The sequence below is a fragment of the Vanellus vanellus genome (genome assembly GCF_965231255.1).
Source record: "Vanellus vanellus genome assembly, chromosome: 2".
Taxonomy (NCBI): Eukaryota; Metazoa; Chordata; class Aves; order Charadriiformes; family Charadriidae; genus Vanellus; species Vanellus vanellus.
In genome coordinates, this window is record NC_138906.1 from 122,980,902 (window position 1) to 123,006,048 (window position 25,147).

General features: G+C 38.0%; 1 protein-coding gene across 1 annotated transcript in view; it reads left to right on the forward strand.

The window, feature by feature from the left end:
* ASXL3 (ASXL transcriptional regulator 3) overlaps positions 1 to 25,147 on the forward strand; it is a gene marked incomplete at both ends in the record, with an annotated part of 133,353 nt that overhangs the window by 15,200 nt on the left and 93,006 nt on the right. The window contains one exon of the mRNA XM_082479292.1: positions 15,092 to 15,174. Coding sequence (XP_082335418.1) covers positions 15,092 to 15,174 — 83 coding nt within the window. The remainder of the gene's footprint in view (positions 1 to 15,091; positions 15,175 to 25,147) is intronic.

The window sequence follows — 25,147 nt, forward strand, 5'->3', positions numbered from 1 at the left end:
TGATGTGGACCCTCAAATTCTTGACATGGCATCCCAAGTCTTATATATACGTGATTGAGATTTTTTTATATATATATATATAAATGTCAAGCATTGGGTTACAGCCCTGTGAGGCTGACTGGGAGAATCATAGAAACAAGTCTATGTGCCTGGGACATTCGATCTGCCCAGAACGACCCCCAGCATCCTTTGGGTAGACAGTTAGCAATTCCAAGAAATGGACACTGCTACTAGCTCTTGGGTTGGTACAGTTGTTTTGTTTCATTTTGCAAACCAATTTTTTCATGCTAAAATGCTGTTCCTCCAGTCAGTGTTCAGGGATCAGCAGACTCACTGCCAGTTTACCCCTCGCTTTTGAAATGAGAGCTGCCCATCTGAATGGAATTTGTCAATGATAACCAACCCTATGTCTTTGTCTTGGACTGATGCTCCTTGGCCTTAGTAAAAGTCTGCTCGTAAATGCTGTGGCTTCTAGAGCTGGGATTGGCCCCCAAAGAGCAGATACGGAAAGAAAATGGAATCACTGCTTCAAGCTAGCTTGAACATTGCAGTTATCTTATAAAGATGGATCTTTTCTGCTCTTTGTGATACAGTATTCCAACAACAGTGAGCCCCACTAAGTGGTTGTGATGTTAAAACACGCTTTTTTTAGAGTTGTAGAAGCATGTAAGAACCAGAGGGCTGTGGCTTCACAAGGTAAATTTGGAGATTTTTATCAGTCTGGCTGTGCAAGTTACTGCATGCTGTATACATGCATTGCTGATGATTGTTGAATTTACTAAGCACCTCCACAGGAACTTCTCAGTACCTGTGCTGCGATCAGCCCTTCACAGTAAATGTTTGATGTTCACTGAAACCATTGTGGGTTATTAATTTAGCCTCCAGGCCCAAAGCAGCAGCAGCAATTGAGGAAGAGACTGCAGAACTCGTATATGGCTGTCTGGGGAGTTTTCCAATGAAAGAGATCATAAATGTGGGAGAAGTGAACAAACAGATGCTTGACTGACTGAAGGGTGCGGGATACAGTGCAAGAGAGAAGCAATAAGACGAGTGGGCAGAGTGAAAGGCCTTGAGGATAAAGTCAGTGTCTGAGCAATCATTTGAGCTACTGTGTTTCATAGACTCCAAAAAGGTAGTCTTTCAGCTGATCTGTGAACTATGGATTGAAAACTTCTATCAATAGAAGATGGGAAACGAGAAAAAATTTTGGAGAAATAGAGTCAAAGCAGTTGATCAAGAATATTTTGTATGGATTTTAGAAGTTAGATCAGAAAAGCATTGTTTTACTGTCTTTTAATCTGTTTAGAAAAATCATCCAACCAACCAGTAAAAATCGAGGATAACTTAATCTTTCAAATTAATTTGGCCTAAGTGTTTTTGTTTGTTTGTTTGTTTGTTTTTTCAGGGACTGGTTAGAATTTTTTGTAGATTAATGTCTAATGAAATAATTGATATGTTACAAAAGAGAACACTTCTGTCTCAATTAATTTGTGGAGTTACCTACTTGGCTTGGAGATAGGTTGTTTGACACATTATCAAATTCTTATCTTCCTATAATTCTCGAAATCTTTAACACTTCCATTAAATTAAAAAACAACAAAAAAAGAAAATGTCTGTCTGTGTAGTCAATTTTAATTATCTGTAATGAGGACAGACTCAGTTTCACACTGTAATTTTCATGTGCTAGGTCATTATATTTGTGTCTGAGCTGTAGAAGAATGGTTCAAGCTATTAAAAGTAATGTTAAATAAAGTAAAATAATGCTTCTGTCTTCATTATGAGTTAGATCTACAAAAATGGCTGCCTAGATAACTGATGCTGGTATATATGCATGGTGGTTGGGAAATGCTTCTGGAAGAGCTGCAAAGAGAATGTGAGATTTTAAAAAAATAAAAAAATCACTGCACCTGTTTGCTGTTATCAGCATTTGTAGAGCTGTTATGGCAAGAAATGTGACGTGTTAGTTAAAGTATTGTTAAATGTTGGAGTTAATTTTATAGAAAAATATTGGTGTGTAGGGGGAGGGAAGGGATCTGAGGAAAGCATTCTGAGGATTAAAGTTCTGAAAAAACCCAAGGATTTAAGTGCTACATACATACATAATAATAGTTATGAAGCTTATTACTTTTAGTACTTGCATATATTTTCCGGGATTAGTAGGAGAGTGGTGAAAAGGCTGTGTGCCTGGGTGATACTGATGTAATCCTGGGGAAGAAAATGGTAGTGCTGCACTGGGAAGTGGTGCAGAAGAGATGGAGATGTTCTTGTACCGATGAGAAGCAGAATAGCAAATATACTAAAGGGAGGGAAAAAAATAATCTATGACTGACAATGAAAAAAATGAGGAAAAAAAACCCCTTCTGAATTCTAAGATAAAATTATATTTCATTTGTTTAAGTATTTATTTTCCTACTATTTCACTTAATTAGATAACCAGTTAAGTCCTCAAACCTTCCTCTTTAAGGTTTGGATTCTTCTCAAACTTTGATAGTATAAGGATTGCAATGAAACACAGATAAAAAAAATATCTGTCATCTCTCCTCTGTAGAAGACAGGGACTTTGTCTTAGAGATGAAATGCTATGTTTTGATTATGTTGTATTCTCTTTATTTTCAGAACAAGTTCCATTATGGGCTATCTCAGCCAAAGAAGTATTTTTGAAATTATAAGTAATCCCTTTGAAATAACTGAAAAGACCAATTTGTCTTCTGAAATATTCTGTCGTCCATTTGGTAGTAAGATCTCCTACTGGAATTTTCAGAATTGGTTTCAAATAATCTTGCCCAGGTTATATCTAGAGCAACAAAAAAATATAAATTTCCTAGAATCTTGCATGTCCAAAAGTCTGTCTGATGTGATGCTTGAATATGAGACTATGGTAGTTTTCTTGTTGTGATTCTGGACACCTTGGTTTATGTTTGTTTTAACCTCAGAGGGCATAGCATGTAAATCTCCTAAGTATAATTTTGTGTCTTTGGATGAGATTGTCTGGCACAGGAAGATTGCATTTCTGGATTTGAACTGTAAGGCAAATTTCATTACTAATTCTCACTGTTTCAAAGGTACAGTATGAGTTCAGTAGTTACACTGGAAGCCCAAGTTGAGGCAGTGTAGCTTAAAACGGTTTTCATTTTTCTGTTCAATTATTGCTAGCTATTTTTGGAGGGAAATGAAAGATAGAGCTAAAACATGTATTATTATCCACTTCTAAAACATTAAATTTAAACTGATGTGCCTAAACCCCATAGACATTGAATTCATTTGCCGGTAGCATTTCCTAGGAGGTGACAATTTTTACTTCTGCATTTGCTGAGGAGATGTGACTTTGGGAAAACTCAGATCCTCATGTGTATGTATGTTGGTGCTCACAGAAAAAGAGTGAAACCCATGACTGAACATACTGTGTACAGCCATGTTTTGCTCTCTCTTGGTTTGCCTTTCTTGGGTTACAGTTACTGTCCAGCCCAGTGACTGTTGAATCTGTTCAATGTATAGTGAGGGGTCTTAGGATAAGAAATACGCTGTGCTGTTAAGGACTCTTGACCCTTAGAAGCTTGTCTTGAACAGGAAGCCTAGCTTTTTGAGAAGTCTCTGTATTTATATGCCTTTATAAAATCAGCTGTGTTTCCTCTCTGTTGAGCAATTACTTTGCTGTGACTCTGGACTTTGGTGATGGTAATTGCATGATATATATGGCTGATGGTCATTTCTCACTGTAACCTGGTCAGTGCAAGTCCAGCTTGACTTTGAGGGGTCAGCCAGTTTTGTAGCTCAGAATAATGCCTTCAAGCAGGATCAGGAGTTTGGAGCCTCCGCAACAATAGCAGATTATGCTGAACACTTTCAGGTTTTCCCCCATGGGGGAAGATATGTTCTGTATTTTGGTTTGAGATCTGATTACAAACTGTTGGTTTAACAATCAGCATTTTGACTCCTTACAAACTCCAGTTTTGAAGTCACAGTTCACCTTTCTTCTTTAAAGGCTGGAGGTCCTATTGAATTTGTTTACCTGAGCCAAGTGATTGCTCCTGTTGGTTTAAATCTCTAAGGAAAATCAGCATCCAGCTGGTAGACAGTTGTACTGATGAGGAACCATTGATTTTTCTCTCCTATCAATAACAAATGTCCTTAGTTTTCATGATACTTCTTCCCTGCCGTAACGTTGCCCTGTTACTTCTCTGGTCTCACTGTCAGGGCTGTTCTCAGTTGCTGATCACATTGTATGTGGATGTGATTAACAGCCTGATAAAAAAGTTTTAGCCAATACTCGAGAAGCCTAGATAAAGATAATGCTTTGTGGTGAGAGCTTTTTAATAATTTGATGTAAACCAATGGTAAAGAATTGCTGTTTTTAACAGAAAGAACTTTTATATCAAGGATTAAAGTTTACCTATCTTGGCATGATTTAGCAGTATCCAGAAAAGGAGAATTTAAGAAAATACAGAAAATTCATGTTCCATTTTAGAGGAAAAGTAATTATTTCCTTTTTAACAGAACTTTTGCTTCTCATGCCTTTTTTCACCACAATATTATCTGAAGTATTTTCTTTCATAAGAAGGAGTGAGGAGCATGTAAAAAAAAATATTGTGTGTGCATTTCTCCAAAGTGATAGGCTTTTGAAAGATTATTAACTTAAAGTTATGATGGTCAGATTATTTTACAAGGTCTGTGGGAAGAAGTGAGCATGTAACTTCTCTTAAAACTTGAGGAAAGCTGTTCATCTATCCCAAGTTTTGTTTATGTATTTATATATGAATACAAACACAGTTATAGAGCCATTATATTTTCTTTCTAATCTGCCTGTGTTGTGACAAATATTTCTTAGTAATAGTTGTTAAACAGTGTATTTTTCAAACCTTTAAACTATCAAATATCAGTATAAACCAACAGTATGCACTTCGGTTCTGCAGTAAATGATGTATTTAACAGGACAAGCGTGGGTGGACTTAGGTGATGAGATGGGGAAAGGACTATGTGGAAAGACTGATAAGAAGGACTGAACAAATAAATGACACAAAATGGATATGAGTTAGTGAACCACAAAATATTCTCCTATTTTTGAAAATCTTAGATGAGTAATTGTCAACTGTGCCATCTGTAAGTAATGTGGGCTTCCAAACTTGTGGCAATTAAAACTGCCTAGCCTCCCACTCCAGCCCTGTCTTTTATTCTGTGTACAAGTCAGTACTGAAGCCTAATCTCTTATGACATTAATCGTCTCATGAGGAGAGACAGAATAAATCACAGTAGCCCTTCCTCTCTTCACTCATGAAGATAAATGCCATAACACGATGGCTGATCTTTGTTATGACACTAACCATTATATATTTAACAGAGATAGCAAAATCCCACTGACAGCTAACAAAAGAATTCTCTCTTTACACATTCTATGAGAAGGCTGTATTTCTTTAGTTCAAAAATGTGACTTATCATATCTGCTCTCAGAGCAATTTAAGCAGTAGATCTGGATTGTGCCAGTGAACTCTGTTCTGTACACAATGATGTCATGATTCAGACTAATGAAAACTGATGTGAAATAATTGTGCAAGTTTTGGAAGAAAAAACTGCCTAACACCCAAGGACTCTTAAGACTCTTTTGTATTGTCTGTTCTGACAAGAAAAAATAACTCTCCTATTTAAAACAAACAAACAAGTAAGCAACACCCCCTGCCCCCCCCCCCCCCAAAAAAAAAAAACACAACCAAACCCAAAGCTTTTGTCATTTTTCATTTTGTGGAGATTTCAGTTTCATGGAACTGAAAGTGGTTTTTTGTTGTGTCTATGATTGCAAGAGGCTTTTAATTTTCCCAGCTTCATCACTTGCTGTGCACCTCTCAGGAATTTCTTTCCAAGTCTTCCATGCATTAGACACCTGGTCTTTCTGGGATAAAGTTAGTAAGAAAGATTCGTAGTAATTTTCTGCATCTCTGCTTGCTTATTAATTCAAATGGAGTGATGCTGTGTTATCATCCTGTGAGTAAGGAACTGAGTTGTGAAGTTTGTGGACTTCCCTTGTTAGGTGAAGAGGATCAATGTGACTTATACTGGCTTTTCACCTAAACATCAAAATGTGCTGTTAATTTCATGAGGTAGTTTCGTGGTATCTATCTGACAGAATTAAAATGGAATTTTAATTTTCACAGTTTCATCTTTATGTTTGCTGTTGTTAACTATTTTAGTAATGTGGATAGAAGTGCTTTTGGGTTGGTTAAATGTATTCATAGTGGATCAATGGAGTCAGTGTCAGTTGTGGCATGAAACATGTATCTTACCTTTTCAGTGGATGAGTTTTACCTGGATGAAATACTTAAAATGGCCAAGACTAATATGTAAGAATATTTAGATTGAGTGCATAGTTTAAAATATTTTATTTGTATTCTGCTGTCCTTCTCCCCACCCTCCTTTTCTTTCTTTCTTTCTTTCTTTTTTTTTTTTTCCTTGTTTTCTTTTTTGCCTTCTGGAAATCTTAGGTCTGTATCTTTAGGACACTGTCTAACAAGATAAGCTCTGATAATAAAGCAGTGGCAAGAAAACCGGCATAACTGCCACCTCCTGTTAAATTTCATACATTCAGAGAGTAGCCAGTAGGAATTTTATTTCTCACATTAAAAGTAAACCCTTACACATTACATTTGCCTGAGGAAATTAAGCGATGAAGGCTTTTAAAACAAACACACACTCATTCTCTCTGTTGATTTTTCTGGGAGGTTTTACTCTTAATATTTTTTTTTTTTTAATTTTACTATGCTGAAACATAAGTTACACAGCAAACCTTTCTGTGTCTCAGAAAAAAAAGTCTGTATCAGCTTTCAGTAGAGAAGACAGCATATATGGAAGTGAATATGTTTGGGGTCTGGTGCTTCTCAGTATTTTTTTTTCTTGTTCCCTTAGTAGTGATGAACGTATTCACATTGGTGGAAGTCCTTTCCTCTGTTATCTGTAATATAAAGGCATCTAACAGGGCACTCATACCCAATTCTGCTCCATTAGTTCCAGTCACCTAAGCACGGCCACTCTTCATTTTGTACAGGGGTAGGTACCAAAGGGGAATTTTTGTCCCTGCTGGAATTAGAGGCATTTCGGGATTGCGGCCTGCCTGTGTGATCGCTGAATGAGTGCAGATTTCAGTAATGTTTTTGGGTGGCAGAGCTGTGTTTTGCTCCTGGCCCCTTCTCTGGAATAATGATTCGTAGTTGTAAACAGCTTTGACCCATGTTTTTCAGCTGGGTGCACTGATACAGAAAATGAAACTTCTACTCTAAACTAAATAGGCAGAGAATATGGTCTGCAAGTCACAGAAGGTTCATAATGCAATTTGTCCTGTCAGCATTTAAGAGCTACAGCGTGATTCTAGCTAGCTGTTCAGTATTGACTATCGAGGCAGCACTACATACCTGTGTGTTGGTTTGGGCGAACCCATGGCAATGAAGTCCCTTTGTATGGATGTGCTAATGTTTCAGGAGGCCGAGGACATAGGAATGTACTGTGGGAGTGTACTGCGGTAAGGACAAGGGAAGAAAGGTAGAATACAATCATTTGGAAGGGTAGATGAGGTGCTTAGGGACATGGTTTAGAAGTGGTGGTGTTTTTATCAGGGTAGGTTAACGGTTGGACTTGATGATCTTAAAGGTCCCTTCCAACCTCACTAATTCTATGATTCTATGATTCTATGATTTAGGTTGGAAGAGACCTTTAAGATCATCGAGTCCAACCATTGACCTAGCACAGCCAAGTCCTCCACTAAACCATGCCCATTACCACCGCATCTACATGTCTTTTAAATACCTCCAGGGATGCTGACTCCACCACTTCCCTGGGCAGCCTGTTCCAACGCTTGACAACTCTTTCAGTGAAGAAATTTTTTCCTAATACCCAATCTAAACTTCCCCTGGTGCAACTTGAGGCTATTTCCTCTTGTCCTATTGCTTTTTACTTGGAAGAGGAGACCGATTCCCACCTCACTGCAACCTCCTTTCAGGTAGTTGTAGAGAGTGATAAAGTGTGCACTGAGCCTCAGTCTCTCCAGGCTAAATAATCCCAGTTCCCTCAGCCGCTCCTCATAAGACTTGTTCTCTAGACCCGTCACCAGCTTTGTTGCCCTTCTCTGAACACACTCCAGCACCTCAATGTCTTTCTTGCAGTGAGGGGCCCAAAACCGAACACAGTACTTGAGGTGCAGCCTCACCAGTGCCGAGTATAGGGGTATGATCACTTGCCTAGTCCTGCAGAAAGGTGGGAGATATGGAAGTTAGGGGTATTGCAACACCTCAAAAGATGAGAGTATCGCTTTGAGATTAGAGGAAGGCTGGGCAGGATGAGAGTCAATGGGGTTAATTTGATAGAAAGGAAGAAGAGATGTGGCTTGAATGGCTAAGCAGAAATCTGGAGGCTGGACTGCATTGTCAGAATTGAGCAGTCATTCTGAGAATCTGGATGCTCCGTTGCTTGAACTGAAGTCATCATTAGTAATCATGCTGCTAATAATGGAACCCATACCCTGCCATAATGGACATCCTGCTCACTGGAGTACATATCTTTGATCCTGGTCTTGCAGAAATCTGATAGGATTCTGCATGCTCACTGGGTTCATCCTGCTACGGTCACTGAGGTGTTTTTGGATCTGGGCTGACAGAACCTTTAAGTGAAAGTTCCTGGTTGCTCGGACAGGCTGATTGCATTAGCAAAGACAGAAATACGAAGGTTCCCTTTTATTTCAGTATGTTAAACCAGATCAATAAGTTGTTATAAGTCAGTTGTTTAGGGTTGAAAACTTTACCCTATGTTTTCTGGTGTGATGGATGAGGTCACTAGCAATGGCAAGATGTCATTGCTGCTAGAGCTTGTGCCTTTTAAAGGAATAACACAATTGTATGTTTAATTTTAACTGAATTGTAATCCAATTTCTTTGGAATTCAAAATGTCAAGTGTACAGTTCATCTAGAATTTCTAAATCACTGTTGCTGCATTTTGTCCTGGTTTGAGGTAAAACAGGACCAATTTTGTTCAGTAACTTCGCTTCTTAGCTGGGCCTCTCTAACTACTGAAATTAACTGCATATTGTGCAGACACTGTTCACTCTCTCAGAGTGATAAGACCAATTGTTTATAGCTGATGCCCAGGCATGGTATGCAGAGAGGCTCTTGCTTACACTTATTGCTATAACCCCCAAGGCCAACCAACTTTGTTATTTGCCCCGTTGGAGGGTCGGAAGCGGAAAAGCGTAGTGGGGTCCCACCTGCAGGGAGGAGCGGACAGGACAGGTGACCCAAAACTGACCAACAGGGTATTCCATCCCGTCTGCCTCATGCTCAGTATAAAAGCTGAGGGATCAAAGGGTCAGCTCTCTCTTCCTTCAATAGCCGACGTCTGGGGAGGACTCTGTTTGTCTGCCTGTGATCCCGATCCTGAATGCAGATCTGGAATCCAGTTCCTGTCCATCACTGGGTCCAGCCTGGGACTGCCCCAGTGCCAGCCTGTGTCATGATTGTCATCTTGGGAGCTTGATACGGTTTTGTATATATTTTTCATTATTTCTTTTTATTTTATTATTAATATTTCATTAAAGTAGTTTAGTTCCTTCTAAACTCATAAGTCTCTTTTTCCCCCTCTGCCTCTCGCTTTGAAGAGGGGTAGAGGGGGGCATCTGTCGGTCCCATCTGGGGTCCCCCAGGTCCCCAGTAGAGGATTTTGGCCTAAACCATGACACATTTCTATCAGTTTAAAATATGACATAAAAAATAAATTTTTAAGAGAACAATTAAAGGGTCCAGATATCTCAGAACAATCCTCAAACCAGCCAGTCAAAGCAATGGAATGAACAAACAAATCATTCTGCTTCTTTCTTGATCTTTCCTTTCATTCAGTATTTTGGGAGATGATACATAACTGATGTTAAAATTTAATTTAATGTATTTCAGCAGGTTTAGGTATTTTTATGTGTTGCTTTCTTGTTTATGTTACATCTTTGTTCCTTTCTTTGTTTTATTTTACTTTTCTTTCTTATCTGTAGTGATGTGTGGATTACAGAGACAAATTCATAGTATGGAGCATACCATGAAAGACATGTCTTATGAAACGCACCTTCTTCTACTCAGATTTTATAACTTCCTTATTGTAACTGCAACTGCTCAAGGACAAAAGTCCTACCAGGAAGAAAATTACTCCCTTTTCAGCTTCTTTTAATATTTTAGTACTTGGAAACTACTCTTTACCTTTCTCTTAACCACAGTCAGCAAGAGGTTCATGAATATCTATTTGAGAACTTAAGTTACAATAGGTTTTAGTACGTCTTCCCCTCTTATTTTCATCCCTTTTTACTCTTTTTCATGTGTCATGTACCCTTCCTCCTCTCAATATTCTTGCTGTTTTCTCCTCTTCATCCGTCTCTATGCACTTCCATTCTTACCCCACTCTGTATCGTACCCTACCCTCCTCTCCTAACCATTTACCCATCTTTCTTCACACAAAGGGCTTTGAACTTTTACCAGGCTGCTGATAATTCCCCAGTGAATGAAGCCGTTAATCAAAAACGAATACAAAAGATTTGAGTGGGGCATTTCCCACAATAGAAGTCACTCCTCCTGTTAACCTCATACAAGCAGCTGGAAAAGACAATGCTGGATTTTTTCCAGGATGCTGTTCTTGTACACTATTTGGGACTCCATCTTTCAATTCATTAATTTAATGGGTGGGTAGAAAATAGCATATATTTTCTGCTTTGGAGAAGGAAAGTTATTTTTCTGATCTTTTATTCACCCTACTGTCTTTGGGTAGTAAAGATTGTCTATTGTGCAGTTCAGCATGACTTGTATTTTAGCTGTTGAGTGGGACCACTGGCAAAAACTACCACTCCTCTTTCTCCTCCTGAATTATTTATATAAAGTTCTGAAGAGAATTGCATCAGTTTGTGAGTAGTGCCTCAGCTTATAGTTTGACCAAGCAAACATGATAAAATGATCCTGATTTTTGTCAGCTACCTGATGTTCAGATTCCCTGCAGGCAGCTTCCAGAAATGGAAGTGGCTCTGGCTGTTTCCAGCTAACTGGAACAGCATCAACAAGACCACTAGACTGATCTGCCTGCTGCTTTTGGACCACAGCACATTATCAGACCACACTTGGCTCTTGTTTAGAAGAATAATTTTCTGTCGGCATAACTGATAGCTGCAGGAGTAGTAGCAAAGCTTCTCACTTTCTGCAGGAACGTTTATGGATCGCAAGAAGGCCGAATTTCTAGTTTGCTTTCCATCTGCTTGTATTCCCTCTAGTGGCTGAAATGCAAGTGATTGAGCAGATCTGATTCAGGTAGTCACAAGCAGCTATGTATGTAAATTAAACTAATCATTCCATCAATTATATAGAGGTTCACTTCTGATTTTGTAGGCAAGCTGAGCATTCAGGATTTCTCTGTCATGCAAAGCTGAGAGTCTTGACTCTGCTCTAGAGTTTTCTTGTTAACAGTTCAACGCAAAGTGGTTTTTCCCCAGTGTGGCAACTGATTTTTTGAGCAGTTGTCAACGTACAGAAGATGATAAATGCCATGGTGAGAAAAGGAGTTTGGATTTCTTCTTGTCCCATATAACTGACATGACTTTTCCAATGAAACTGGGAATGTGTGTGTTTGTGGCATCTGTGTAATTATTTAGTATCTTCAAAGTTGTGGGTTAATACACTTGGTGATGCAAACATAATATTTGTCAGGTTGCTGCCATTTGCTGGCAGGTTTGATTCCACAGTGCTTGGTAGGGGCTGAGTCATCTTCTCTTTGAGCTATTAACCAGCGTTTGAATGAACACCAAGAATGTGCTCAGTGCAATGACTACTTCTGTTGTCTTCCAGATTGTCCCAATGGGTATCAAATTATTTGTCCCAGTTGTTTAGTGGCTGTCCCTTTTTAAGGCTGTGAATGGCAGGAATAAATAGAGCATATTTGATCCTCTGTGATAGAGGTTGCAGTCAGTGCAAACCATTCTTCCGCCATTGTCCTTTTCAACAAAATACATGGAAACAATCAAAATCTTCATGACAGTACTTTGGCATGTTTTAATTTCAGCATTATTAGTCACTGCCCATATATGATACAAGTGTTGGTGGATGGAGTGGGTGGAAGGAGAAAGATAGTTAAAACAGATAAAGGCTTCCTCCCCTGATGTGCGTTAGTTTTTCTAACCAAGAAGTCTATGACAACTATGCTACTGCATTTTAGTATTTTATTTGCCTTAAGGCACAGTTAGTAATTCAGTCTGAATTTCTAATATTATTCTTAAAAGTCTTAGAAATGCAAAAGGGATTGTTGGCTTTTAGCAGTGTTAATGGTGAGATACAGAAGCATGAGACACTACTGCAGTTATCAGTTCAGTATATTCATTAGCTTATAGGCTCTTAAATAATACTCTGATGCTGTTTTCCATAACTGGGAGAAGAAAATGACATTATCATTAAAATGTTTTTACAAGTAATTATTTTCTTACCATGATAAATGGTTAGATTAAAATCGGGAGGGAGGGTGGAGGCACAGCATGGTGAGAGGGGCAGAAAAAAACATCCTTGCTACGGTTCTCTGCTAAATTAATCTTCGTTCTGATAAAGAAAACTTTATCGGGTACACACTATCAGGTTTTTCAACTTAAGCAATGTTTGAATTGGAGAATGGATGCTTTTCAGTTAGGGTATGAACAGTTCTTCAAATAACAGGCTTTAAAGTATTTAAAGGGTTAGATGAATAGAATTAAATTCTTGGGGTATATGAACTGCAGCCCACGTTACATGTCCGGCGTAAAACAAGTCCACACAATGGACAATTGTTTTCTCCGGCACTTTCAGCCTGTCTAACATACTCTGCATTCAGTTTGTCATTATACCCTGAATGTGTCCACTTCATACTGTGGTATTTAAAGTCTGCATTGTGGGTTTGATTAAACTTTTTGTAGTGGTGTTATGCGTCCTGCTTGTTGGTTTCATTGTTGTTTGGTGAAGATGACCTTCTGTATCCGTATGTCTGGCCATTGTTTCCACAACTAGTTCAGTGCAGCTTCCTCAGCACAAACTGCTCTCTCTTCTTCCATTGTCCAGAACAGGGAGACTTCTGATGTTTGTGTAGCTTTATTGTTTCCTTCCCATTATTGTCATACTCACGTGGTAATACTTGGCACTTTTACTGACTTTATAGAGTAGGATGTGATGTCGTAGAGAAGGGGACAGGGCTACCCAAATTTTCTCAATTGCAGGGAGGAGCTGCCCAGGTGTGCTGAGGGGCCTGTACTCAGGAAGAGAAACAGGGAATCCTCCACAGTGAGTAACCCCACTTTCAAGTGCACACAGTTTCCTTCATAGCCGTGTCCAGTACAGTGTAGTTTCCTCTTCTGTCCTTTCCAGTTTGCCCTCTGGAATGTTCCCAGTTCAATTCCCATCTTTTCCCTATATTTTGGTGTATTCTCATTTTACCTTGTCCTTTTTCTTTGTCTTCTTTCTGAGGGTTAAAGTTTCTGGTTTTGTCTCTTCACACCATTAGTTTTTTCTCATCCTACCTAGTCTTAATCTTTATACACATTGTCATTTTTCCAGCGTGTCATTGTGGTTCTGTCACTAATATACTGTATCGTTTCTCTTCCCTTGCTGTGCAATGGCCCCTTTCCCAGTCCTGTGCAGTTCCTTCCATCCTTACTCATTGCCGTACTCTTTCCTACCCACTCTCCTTTCTCCTTTCAAATCTCTTTCGGTTTTCCTTTCCTGACGAGTCCCTTTTGAATCTTGCCTATTGATGCACGTGAGATAAGCTCAGTTCAGCTTCCAGACCTTTCTAGTGCAGCCCTCACTTCTGCATTTTCCTTTGTGGAACTGAAAGATAAAGGATACAAAGCTCGTCTGTAACAAAGAACTGAAGGATCTGGTAAACTGTGTTTTGGCTGCGAAAGGGGAGAACAGGCAGTAAATCAGAACTGTAAAACGGCAGGAGAGGGCTGAGCTGGTCAAGTTTTAGTCAGCAGGGAGGCTTTGGCTTTAGGTGAGCTGCTTGAATTACAGCCCTGGCTAGCACCCTTCACAGTTTGATGACTTGCATGATACAATGTGGTGGTGTCTCTAGTTCCTAGTGGGCAGGTATCCACATAGTAGCAGCTATTTTCACAATTGCCATTATTTGGTAACTACTAGAGAGAAGCTCAGGATCGGATGAATTTGAAGACCGAACTGATTTCTTATTTACCCAGGGTAGAAATGCAAGTTCTGGCTGAGATGCTCTGGGAAGCTTGATTGCCAGGGCCTGTGCTGCACCTTTTACTGCTGATTGAAAGGTTTCATTTTCCAGGGCTGTCAGTCTGGCACTTTACATGAGCAAGAGAGTGGCTGTTTGTTTAACAGCTTAAAACTGACAGGGACAAAAAGGAAGTGGAAAACCAGAAAAATCTGTACAAGGTGGTTGTATCTGGAAAGAGGCGTGGGTTACTTTGGGCTCAATTGGAAAAGGCAAAGGAGTGGAAAACTGAGCTGAACTGGAAAAATATACTGCACTTTGTCCTGTAGCGTCTTGTGTGCTGTGACTGTTCTTACTACTTCATTTTTCATTGTTTTTAGAAACAAAAAGCATTTTACAATTGAAACCCATCTGTGTCAATTCTCAAAGTAGCTCCTGCTTTACAAATGGAAGGTTTTAGCCAATTTTGTTCCTGAGGTCATGACAAAACCTAAATGTAGAATATTCAAATGACCTCAAATAGTTCTAAAGTAATAAAAATCAAAAAAGAAGACTAGCTGTCTCTTTCTTTTTGTTTTGTTTTGGGGATTATTTTCCCCTCCTGCCTCAAAGGAACTCTGTTGCTGTGTCATAAAATTAGTTGTATATTTCAACTCTTCTATTTGGAACCTGGTAAGAATTTTTCCCAGGCAGACGTGGCAGATGATGCACAAAACCAGCAAGTAAATCTTATTCTTGCTGCAGTTTCCTGGATTATATCTGGCCTTGCAACAGACAGAGGACTTCAGTCTCAACACTACCGTTCCCTGCCTTTCACAAATAAATCTGCATGATCACATAACCTTTCAGATTCATAGGACAGCTGCATCTTGTCACTTACACATTTATTGTTTCTTTTCAGGCATTGGAAAAGTACCCCAACTCACCAATGACTGCAAAACAAATACTGGAAGTAATTCAGAAAGAAGGGTTAAAAGAAACAAGGTCAGTGTTTATATGTTCTGTATTTTTGCTATCTCTTTGAAAACCATCTAGGAATAGTATATAATCTTTACAAAATATAAAGTGCTGGTTAATGGCTGAATTGATTTCTAGTACTAAAGGGGGAAGTACAGCTGATGGGTTTTGTTTGTGTGTTTTAAAATGGTTAGTGACTGGCTTAACTTTGTACCTTCCAAAAGGAGTCCGTGAGCCAGCTCCGGTCCAATGGCCTTTCTTTAGAAAGATGGTGTGATCTGATTAGATAGCCCAATGCTCCTTCTCAGTTTTGCTTAAGGACTGACAACTGGGTTGCCTCTGCCAATGTGTGCATGGAGAAAGTGTGAGATGGAGCTAGACACACTCCTCTCACTTGAGTTTGTGGTCTGGCACTTAAATCGCTGTTACCACATGCTGGTGTTGCCTGTGATAATGGGGGTTGTGCCAATAAAGAATTGGAAATAGAAAGAGAAGTGTGTTTGAGCTAGTCTGTGTGGCTGCAGAGGTTGGATGCTGAGGTAGAATCAGAGAATGGTTTGGGTTGGGAGGGACCTTAAAGATCATCCAGTTCCAACCCCCCCTACCGTGGGCAGGGACACCTTCCACTAGACCAGGTTACTCAATAACAGTTGATTAATAACAGCATAATTTAGATGAAGATTTCAACTATAATCATTAAGCTATTAGGTGAGAGGTGGGTTATCCAGAGCCTATGGAAATCAACGGTTGTCTTCCATTGACTCCTGGTTCAGATGGGCATGCAGCTTCTTGTTCCTCAAAGGTGACTGGTACTTGGTAGGTCTTCTAGTGACCTGCAGATGGAAACTTGGGCAGGAAGTAAAATAAGTTAAGGGATATCTGGTTGGCTGGTGGGGATCTCCTGCAAGATGCATTTTCTTCTTTTCCCAATGTTATAGTAAAAATTTTCTATTCTAATAATTTTTTTTAATACTTGTTGCTGTCTTAAAGCAAAGGGAGACATCCACTTTTACTTTAATTATATTCTTTTAGTGTGGAACCTAAAATCTAGGGCAAGAACTTCAAAGCCTGTGTAGAGGAGTAGTAACACATTATGCCTGTCACTTCTGAGTTTATTCTAGTGAACTAGAAGTAACCATGGGACTTTTTTTTACTGAATTCACTGTTGTTCCATAGAAACAGAACACACTGCGTGATCATTTGCACTGCATAACCATGCACTGCTTTGTTGGTAGCCTCATAACATGCTTATAATAACTGTATTTTGGTAAAATTGCAAAAGAGATGGTGTGCAAGACAAAGTTGAGTTTGCCACCTTTTACAAATATAAATAAAATTTTTTAGTTCCTGTCAAGAAATTGCTTCAAGTATATTTGTCGATGATGCCAAAGAAACAAGAGGATGATAACTTTTGAAAACGACTGTTCAAATGTGTGTTATGCTGCAAGGATTTGCATACAACAACAACAAAAAAGCAAGAACTTTGAAAATCTGTTTTTATTGATATACTGTTTCTCACAGCAGTGAATAGATTACGTTCTTCATCTTATGTCTTGTGATATGAGACAACTTCATGGGAGAGGCTCACATGCCTGATTATAGCATTTCTTTGTAATTTAAAAAATTGTTGTTTCCCTGAACAGTGCATGAATAAAATTTTGTGTGCAAAACCTATGGGAGGGAATGAAGGCAGCGTTTTTATATGATTTAAATACAGAAAATGTGGAAGCCCTTTTTAATAGCTGCAGGATGAATAATAAGAGAAAGATTCCTTTAAAGAGGTTTTAAAGCTAGATCTTCTTTCATTTCTTCAGTTACTAAGAAACTGAGAATTGCAGGGAAATAGGGAAGAAATTCAGATTCATTCAGATTTTTATTCATGGTATGGTATGTGTGAATGTGTAGTAGATTGCAGGATGCCATATGTGGTCAGGAGTATCTAGATAACTGAGGAGGATAAAATTCAATGTTCCTTACTCCTTACTTGAGACACTGTGCTATGTTATAGGCTAGGTCATCCAAAACTGATTAGCATAAAAATTCTGGATTCTGCAATTGTAAAAACAAAAAAAGTTGATTCCGTGTTCATTTTTTAAAAGTATTTGGATTCTTATTTAACTTCTGATTTCATGTAAAAGTTGTGTTTGTGCTGCATTTTAATATTGATTAGGCACAAACCTGCAAAGTTATCTGAGTGCCTGACTCTTCATAGGAGCTGATAAGATATTTGACTTCATACACATATTTGTTGGTTGGGCCTCAGTGCTTAAGTAATGTTTTGTTTTCACAGTCCTTGAATTTGGAGTCTCCTATTTACATCATCCAGCTCTGCAATTTCTTTCAGTACCTTTCTGCCAGTATGGTAACATTGCCGTTAGTAAAGATGAAGTTTCCTGGTCTCTATGCTGCAGTCAGCTAAGATGAGCATGGGATATAAATTTATGGTGTGCAATTACCTGGTCATAAGCACTAGAATGGCACTGGCATATTTTATTCTGTATTGATTTGTGTATTCTTCAAGTCTGAACTTGTACTAGCAATATGTTACTACTTTAATATACTTTGCTTATTCCTTTATACGGATTATCATTGTCAGTGGAACCTTGGCAATCCTACATGAAGTTCTGCAAAATTTTTCCTCTCTGCTGTTCCATTTATAGATGAACAAGATTAATTGGCTTAGTCATTTTTCAAATATATTGCAGCATTAATTAATCTAAAGCTTTTTGCTGTGGTAGTAAGTCTGAATGAATAACGTATGATTTTCAGCAATCTCATTGTAGTCATTATGTGTAATCTTTAAAAAGACAGTTTCAGAATATTCAGCCTCTTTTCTTTGTTTGCAATAAAGACATCAAGTTACACATTTATTTTTTTATTACTGAAATAATGAAATACAATAGGAGGAAAATTCCAAAGTTACAAAGCACATATATATTAGAAATTAAAATAAAATTTACTGACATGTCCTGTGAGAGGTTATGCACCTAGCCAGTTTCGTATATCTTGGGGGATGTACAGCTCAGTTTTGTTTTTTAAATCTTTCCTGTTATGACGGTTGGCTGTAAAATGGTTAGCAGGCAGGCAGTTCTTCTGTTACCTAAAGGAGTGAAAAATTTTAAGACAAATCTTTTGGGGATGTAGAATATATGTGATTTACTTTTGGGGGTGATAGGGGTAGGAGGGAGAAGTACTTATTTTACATTCATGCCAGCGCTCATAGTGAACAGCGTCAGGCCAACAGCCTTGAACACTTAAATCTCTTTACAAAGAAGATAGACAGCATCTCCCTTCAGTAGTGCATAGTGCTCTGGATTTTTATTCCTAGTATCCACTGTCCTGTTCTTTTGAAAACAATTCCCTATCCCATTGTAAATGTCTAGACTCTCAACCTGCTGGTTATGCATCCTAGCATCAGATTTTGCTGTTTTGCTAGTGTGACATAGACTACTAGTCTGAGTATGATCCACTCTAGCTTCAGAGCTCCTTTTCCACTGTTCTGCTGCTTCGCTAGTTGTTCTCCATCTTGTGTTTTGCTGTTATTTGTTCCTGTTAAGGTCTGGAATTCTCCTTACTGAATTGTAGTCAGGTCTTCTGCAAACCGTTTCTCAAACTTATTCAGATTGCTTCAACATGTAGTCTTGTCTTTCAGCATGCACACAGCCCTTCCAAATTTAGTGTCATCTGCTTAATAGAACTTGTTTCGTTTTGCAGCATTATGTTTCTCTTCTTTGCTTATGAAATTCTCATGAGAAACAATGTCCAAAGACTCATTCAGTTGGGCTATATGGTATGTCCTGCTGCTTCTCTAACTACAGGGTCTGATAGTATGTCATAAAGAATATTTTGATAGATTTGAAGTAACTTGTTCTTGACAGATCTATGTATTACTCAACTTCTTATCTGCTAAGTACTTCCAAATAATTTTTATTTCATATTTTCGAGGAATTGAAATTCAGTTGCTGCATCTCTGCTTCCTTGTCCTGTCTGTTTTTCATTTTTTAAAAGCTTGTCACTAGATGTTTCCCAGTCTTTTGGAATCACTGCTGCCCTCTACAAATTCTCAAAAGTGACTATTGATAATTCTGTGACTGGTCCACTTAGCGATGAGTACCTTATGGTTTATTTTAACAGATGTAGCTGGTTTGAGAATATCTAATTTATTTAATTATCATCTAATCCATTTTTCCCATCTTTGTTCCTGGTGTTGGTTTTAGTAGCTGTCTAATCATAGACACCTTTCTAATTAGGTGCCAACAAAGAAAAAGCACTAGCACTCCTGTGCTTTTGGTGGAAGTGCTCAGTGCCACCCCTTCATGGAAGAGCAAGCCAGTTTCCAATCTGTTGGTGTACTTACAGAAATGTCTTTGTGCATGGTGGGTGGGTGAGTCTGCTGAAGTTTAATTTCCTGAAGCCTATTTTTTTCTCTTGTGTTCTCCTTATTTTCCTAAAATTGAAGGAACATCCCTTCATGAATGGTCCATGTTTTCAGCTATTTCTTCCCCACTGGTTCAAGTCAAACCTAGTACTGCCTTCCTTCCTAACTGCTTTTTACACTTTCTGTTTAAGGATTTTTGTTCCTAACACAGCCCCAGGAACTTGCCAGATGCTTCTCTGTACATATGTCTTTCTTTTCCCAAGAGGTGCCTACACGGTCACAATGGACATACTTAAACAGGTCATGTGTATTAAAAATTTTTGCTGATTCTCACAGAAAAATGCTTCTCTCTCTAATTCTGCTGGTTTCTTGGTATATTAAAGTCTGGCCCTAGTACCATCCTTGGTTTTGCCCTCTTTTATCATTACCCAGAAATTGCCTGTAGGACCATCAGGAATCTGTTCCCTTCTCTTGGGGCACTGCATCTACATGAAGGGTGGGACCAGTTGAAGACTGCTTAAAATTATCAGGGATATAGAAATAAGACAGAAGTTGGTATGAATTAGGTGTTTGGATTAAGGAAGAGAAAATTGAGTTTAGACTCAAGTCTTCCGATACACAAAAGAAAATGGAAAAAGTAAGGGAATAAGTTACCGTGCATGTCTGATATGGACAGGAAAAGAAATAAGGCATTAAAATTGTAGCAAGAAAAGATTCCAATTCGATAGTACAAAGATTTTTTTTTTTTTTTTTCTAACAGGTATAATTGATTTCTGTCATGAGCTGTGGGGGAAATGTGAGAGATCTCTAGATCTCTCTAAAACCAATTTAAGTTTGTGTCTGTCAGGAATTATGTAGATTTGGTTGATCCTGCCTTGGACTAGGGGAATGAACTAGCATATGCCTTGATCCATTTTTTTCTATGAATTCTTTTAGATCAGTTTGCAGTACTTGGGCGACACATATAGTTTGAGTCCTAGGGGAGAATATCCGGCCAAATTCTGCTAAATGTTTGATGCTAATAACCCTAGATTATGTCTTGGCTTTCCGTAGTTACCTTTCTCCTTTGCTTGGTGGGGCTGGGAAATTAAGACTTGTTTGGAAAAGATTAAAGCCAAAGATTCTAGATATAAGTTAAAAGCCAATACACTTTCAAAATGGGACAAGCAATGTTGAATTTTTTGGAGTGCACATAGCCCGCAGCTATGCTAGCTATTTACTTTCCTCCTCTATTAGACTTAGGACTGTGAACCCTGGAATGGGATAATTTCATAGTATTTTCGCTGTTCAGCTAGAGTAACTGACCTCTATATTGTCAGGTAACTTTGATTATTCTGTTCAGGTAATTCACAGAAGAGTTTAAAAAAAAATCCCTTCCTCTCATTCTGTTTTTTATTTTCCAGTAGGAATTTTAAACTTCTTTCTCTTGATGTTTCTTTGTTCATCTTCAACTATGAGAATCATGGCATTCGTCCTCCTTTTTTTCTTTGCATATTTTGTCTTTTGCTACTCAAAATTAAGCTATCTATTGATTTATTTTTGTGACAGTAGTCTTTCAGAAGACTAAGAAGAGATGCGTGCCACTGGCACTAGTAATAGTGCTGTTTCTTCTGCACTCCACAGTGTAGATGATATCTATCATGAACGATATCATAACATATTAAGTCTTCTGAGCCTAGGAAAGCAGCAAAGTATGACCCTAATAAATCTGAAGACACTGTCACTAGATTTACACTCTTTGTGCCGGAATATTAAACTCATGGGTTAGCTAGAATTAAACCCACTTTGAACTGTTGAACAGAGTCGTCAATGGAATAAAACACATGATCCGTGCAGGGTCTGTCTTTAGTTCTGAAGTGAGATGGTACTCCTGAAAATATTACCGTCACTTCTGAATCCTTTGATCTTTTTAACAGTGTGTCTTTAAGCCTTTGCATCCTTCATCCTTAGAGCTATTGACTTAAAAATAAGATCCTTTCTGAATGCTGCTGTTTCTGTAAGTATGCTAAATGAGCTGGCAACTGTCTTCTGTTGTTTATCTTTTTTTATTTCCTTGTTTTATTGTTTATGCATGTAGAGAGAGAAATTTTTACTTCCTTTATCTGTAAAGTAATTCAAAGATGTCATGGTGATCCATAATCATTAACAAGTCATAGTTTTTATCTTCCACTTAAAAAAAAAGTCATTTAATAACCAAAAGCTGTTAAAAATTTCATTGAAGGAAGCACAGTTTTGTCTTAAGGCTGTGATTGTTAATGGAAGAGCAGAGACAGTTAAAAGGCTTCTGTGGTTGCATATGCCTGATAGAATTTATTTGGGAGTGCACTGTTTTGTCTTGAAGGCAGTTATTCCCTGCAACAGAGTGAAAGGAAGCCTTGATGGGAAAAGAGGGAGAAAACTCTTCGCATTCTTTTGCCTGGCATTATTAGGTTGATTTTTATGCCTCCACAGATGAGGCTTTTAGCGGTAGAGCAGTGCAAGAAATGAACTTTCATTACAACCTGTCTTTCTACATAAATTCACTTCAGACACCTCTTTGAAACACTGGTCTTCCCAGTGTAACAACAAGCCACCTAATTTGGTAGGTAGGTGCGATAGCAGCAATTCACCAGCTGAAAATCTCAGCTTGCTCCTTCTTGCCTAGGTATTCCTGGCATGGTTTATGCCACAGTCCCAAGAGTTTCTGCTTTGTGAATCTTCCCTCTTTCTCAAACTGAGTCACCAATCCCATGGTCTCCAGTTACCCCAATCTGCTATCATCCTTTTTCCATTCCCATATATGAGGACTCAAACTGCACTTGTTTGAGCATTCTATGTGCCTGAAATTTTCTTAAGTAATCCAATGTGGACATCCCAGATTTGAGTATTTATTCTGGCTCAGGACCAACCAAGCTTTCTTCTTAGTTTGGTTCCAGGACCAATTATGTGAAATAAAAACACAATTCCATCATTTTATCTTGTCTGGGACCTTCAAGAGATGATTTACAACAGTTTAGAAAAGTTTGTATGGCTTCCCCATTTGTACTTTGCCCCTGATTTATCATCGTGTTGAAATTTGTTCCTGTATGCTCTGGTGAACTGAGATTTAAGAACTGTTGATTCTCTTTTTTAAAAGATTATTGTGTTACTGTTACTTTTCTATGTACATTTTTTTCTCATATAGTGTTCAGTACTTCAGTTTTTGGTACAATAGATCTCTGCGTCTGGGTGCTAAAACATATATTGTAACTACCTTTCCATCTTTCCTGGAAGTAATAGGAAATAGTGCTGCCTGATTCTTTGTTTGTTTGTTTTGTAATTTTTTTAAAGATCTGCCATAAACTTGTTTGCTTTAAATCTATTGGCAGCTCTGCAAAATGTGTCTGCAAAGATTGGGAAAACAGGAATCCAGTCTGTGTGACACACTTGCTTCCTCAGTACTATTAAAATATCTTTATTTTATTTGTGCAGTTACTTAGATTTCTTCTCCTCCCACCCAAGCCTAACCTGTATTTTCTCAAGGAACATTATGCTAGTGCAGTGTATAAAGCTTTTTTATTTGTTTGATGCTTTACTGGTAAGAGAGAGTGGCCTGTGTAATTGTTAGATATTCAAATTATAATAATTCAGTGGAAGTGTGAAAATTGTAAAAGTTAATTTGTTTAGGTATAATAGGAAAAATTATGGTTGTTATATTTTGTGATTTGATAAACATGTTTCAACTTCTAAAGGCCTATATTGCAAAAATATTTTATCTTTGAATGCATGCCCAAGTCTTCTTTATCGCAGTCTAATTTGCTGGAATTAAGATCCCCATAATATGTTAGTGCCATATTAAAGATTTTCCTTTTTTAATACAAGAGGAAATCCAACAATTTAAATGTAACAAATAATGGGTAGTGCAGATGCTGATGATGGTATAAGATTTACTAGTTATTTTGTGCAGTAATGGCAACACAGTGTTAAAGGATGGTTTATTTTGAAGTAGGAGATGGACGTCAGCTGTGACTAAATACTGTAAATTTGTCAACAAATTCAGGGTTGGCTTTTTTTGCATAGTGTAGTAATTCCTTTATCAATATATTTTGATGTTTAATCTAAGAATGTGAGTCGTGTTTTCTTTTTCCTATGTTGTGTCTGAAAGAGACTGAAAAGTAGTAATGTAGTTCAGGCTGATGAAAAGAGACACCTCCTGCATTATAAATCGGTGTTACCATATGCATAGCATCATTCTGAAGCGTATATTGTGTGATAACTGTCTTCCCACATTTCTACTGGGAAGTGTAAATTGTCTTTTAGCAATATTTAAGTATGTGTGGTACAGACTTTTTTTTCTTTAATGTTTCTATATTTCAAAGAGTAATTCTGCATTAAAGTTCGTGTCTCTTTTTCACAAAGAGAAATTAAGTAAGGATATCCAAGAGATCTATACACGTTCAAAACAACCAGATACTCTGAGAAGTTATGTCAGGAAAGCGTCTCCAAATCTTTAATCCATCCTCCCAGCAGTGCAAGTTTTTTGGTTGGTTAGTTTGGGGTGATTTTTCTGTTTGTTTTGGTTGGTGATTTTGTGTGTGTGTGTGTGTATAGTATGTTTCCCATAGTGTAGTGCTTTAAGCCTGATTTCTTTTTTTAAATGACTGAAGAGAAGAGACCTTCCACAGTCTACTGTGTGTTTTCCTGTTCTTTTATCCAAAGTTTGCCTGCGGTTCTATAAACTGATCCATGACTGTGTGGAAGGTAGGTGGATATATACGTTCTTCGAATTTACAACCTTTATCATTCTGCTTTGCGAGCATCTTTTAAGAGGAGCAAGGACATTACTTTCCAGTAATAGTTGTCCATTGTTGTCCAGAGCCAAAATTTTCAAAAAGATCTTTGGGAAGCTGAGATTCGACAGTATGTCTTCTCTTTCCAACATTGTCCTGAAATGAAGATCTCTTACATGTTAACATTAAAGTGCATAGGTAATAAACTTTTATTTTAAAATAAAAGTCAGAAACAAAACCTGCAAGAGAGCTTAATATCAGTGTATGCTAGTTAGGGGCAAAATGCGAGAGCTGTTGCTGAGTAGCCAACAACCCTGTTCAGCTCTCTTGTGCTTAGAAAAGGTGAGAATAATCTACTGCATTTCCTGTAGAAAGTATTTGGGCAAAAGTGATTCAACATATAGCCTGGCAGAAGCAGCCATATCTATCAAACTTTCAAACACAGAATGATATGGAGACTTGAGCTAGGAGTCACCTTTTGAATGAACACTCTGGTAAAATATTCTGAGGAAAAGAGTTTAATCTGTTGAAGACTTAAAACCTGCAGTGAAAATTGAAGTCTGGCTGGGAACTTGAAGGCATGACTGGTTTAATGGATTTATGAGCTTTTGTTGCAACATCTGAGTAACCTAAGAAGCTGCTTTTTCTTGCAGGTGTAAAATGAATTAATCTAGGTTTCAACTTGCTCGTGGCTGATTGAGATTTATTTGTTGGGGTTGGATTTTTTTGACATTTCTGTTTTTTACTCTGTGTTTCTCTTTTGCATTGAAAGGTTAGTATTTAAACCTATTATTTGCTACTGCTTTGAAATCCATTTATTCCACAGCTGACTTTTGTCTTTATTTCTAAGCACTCAGTCTTAAGGGACATGCAC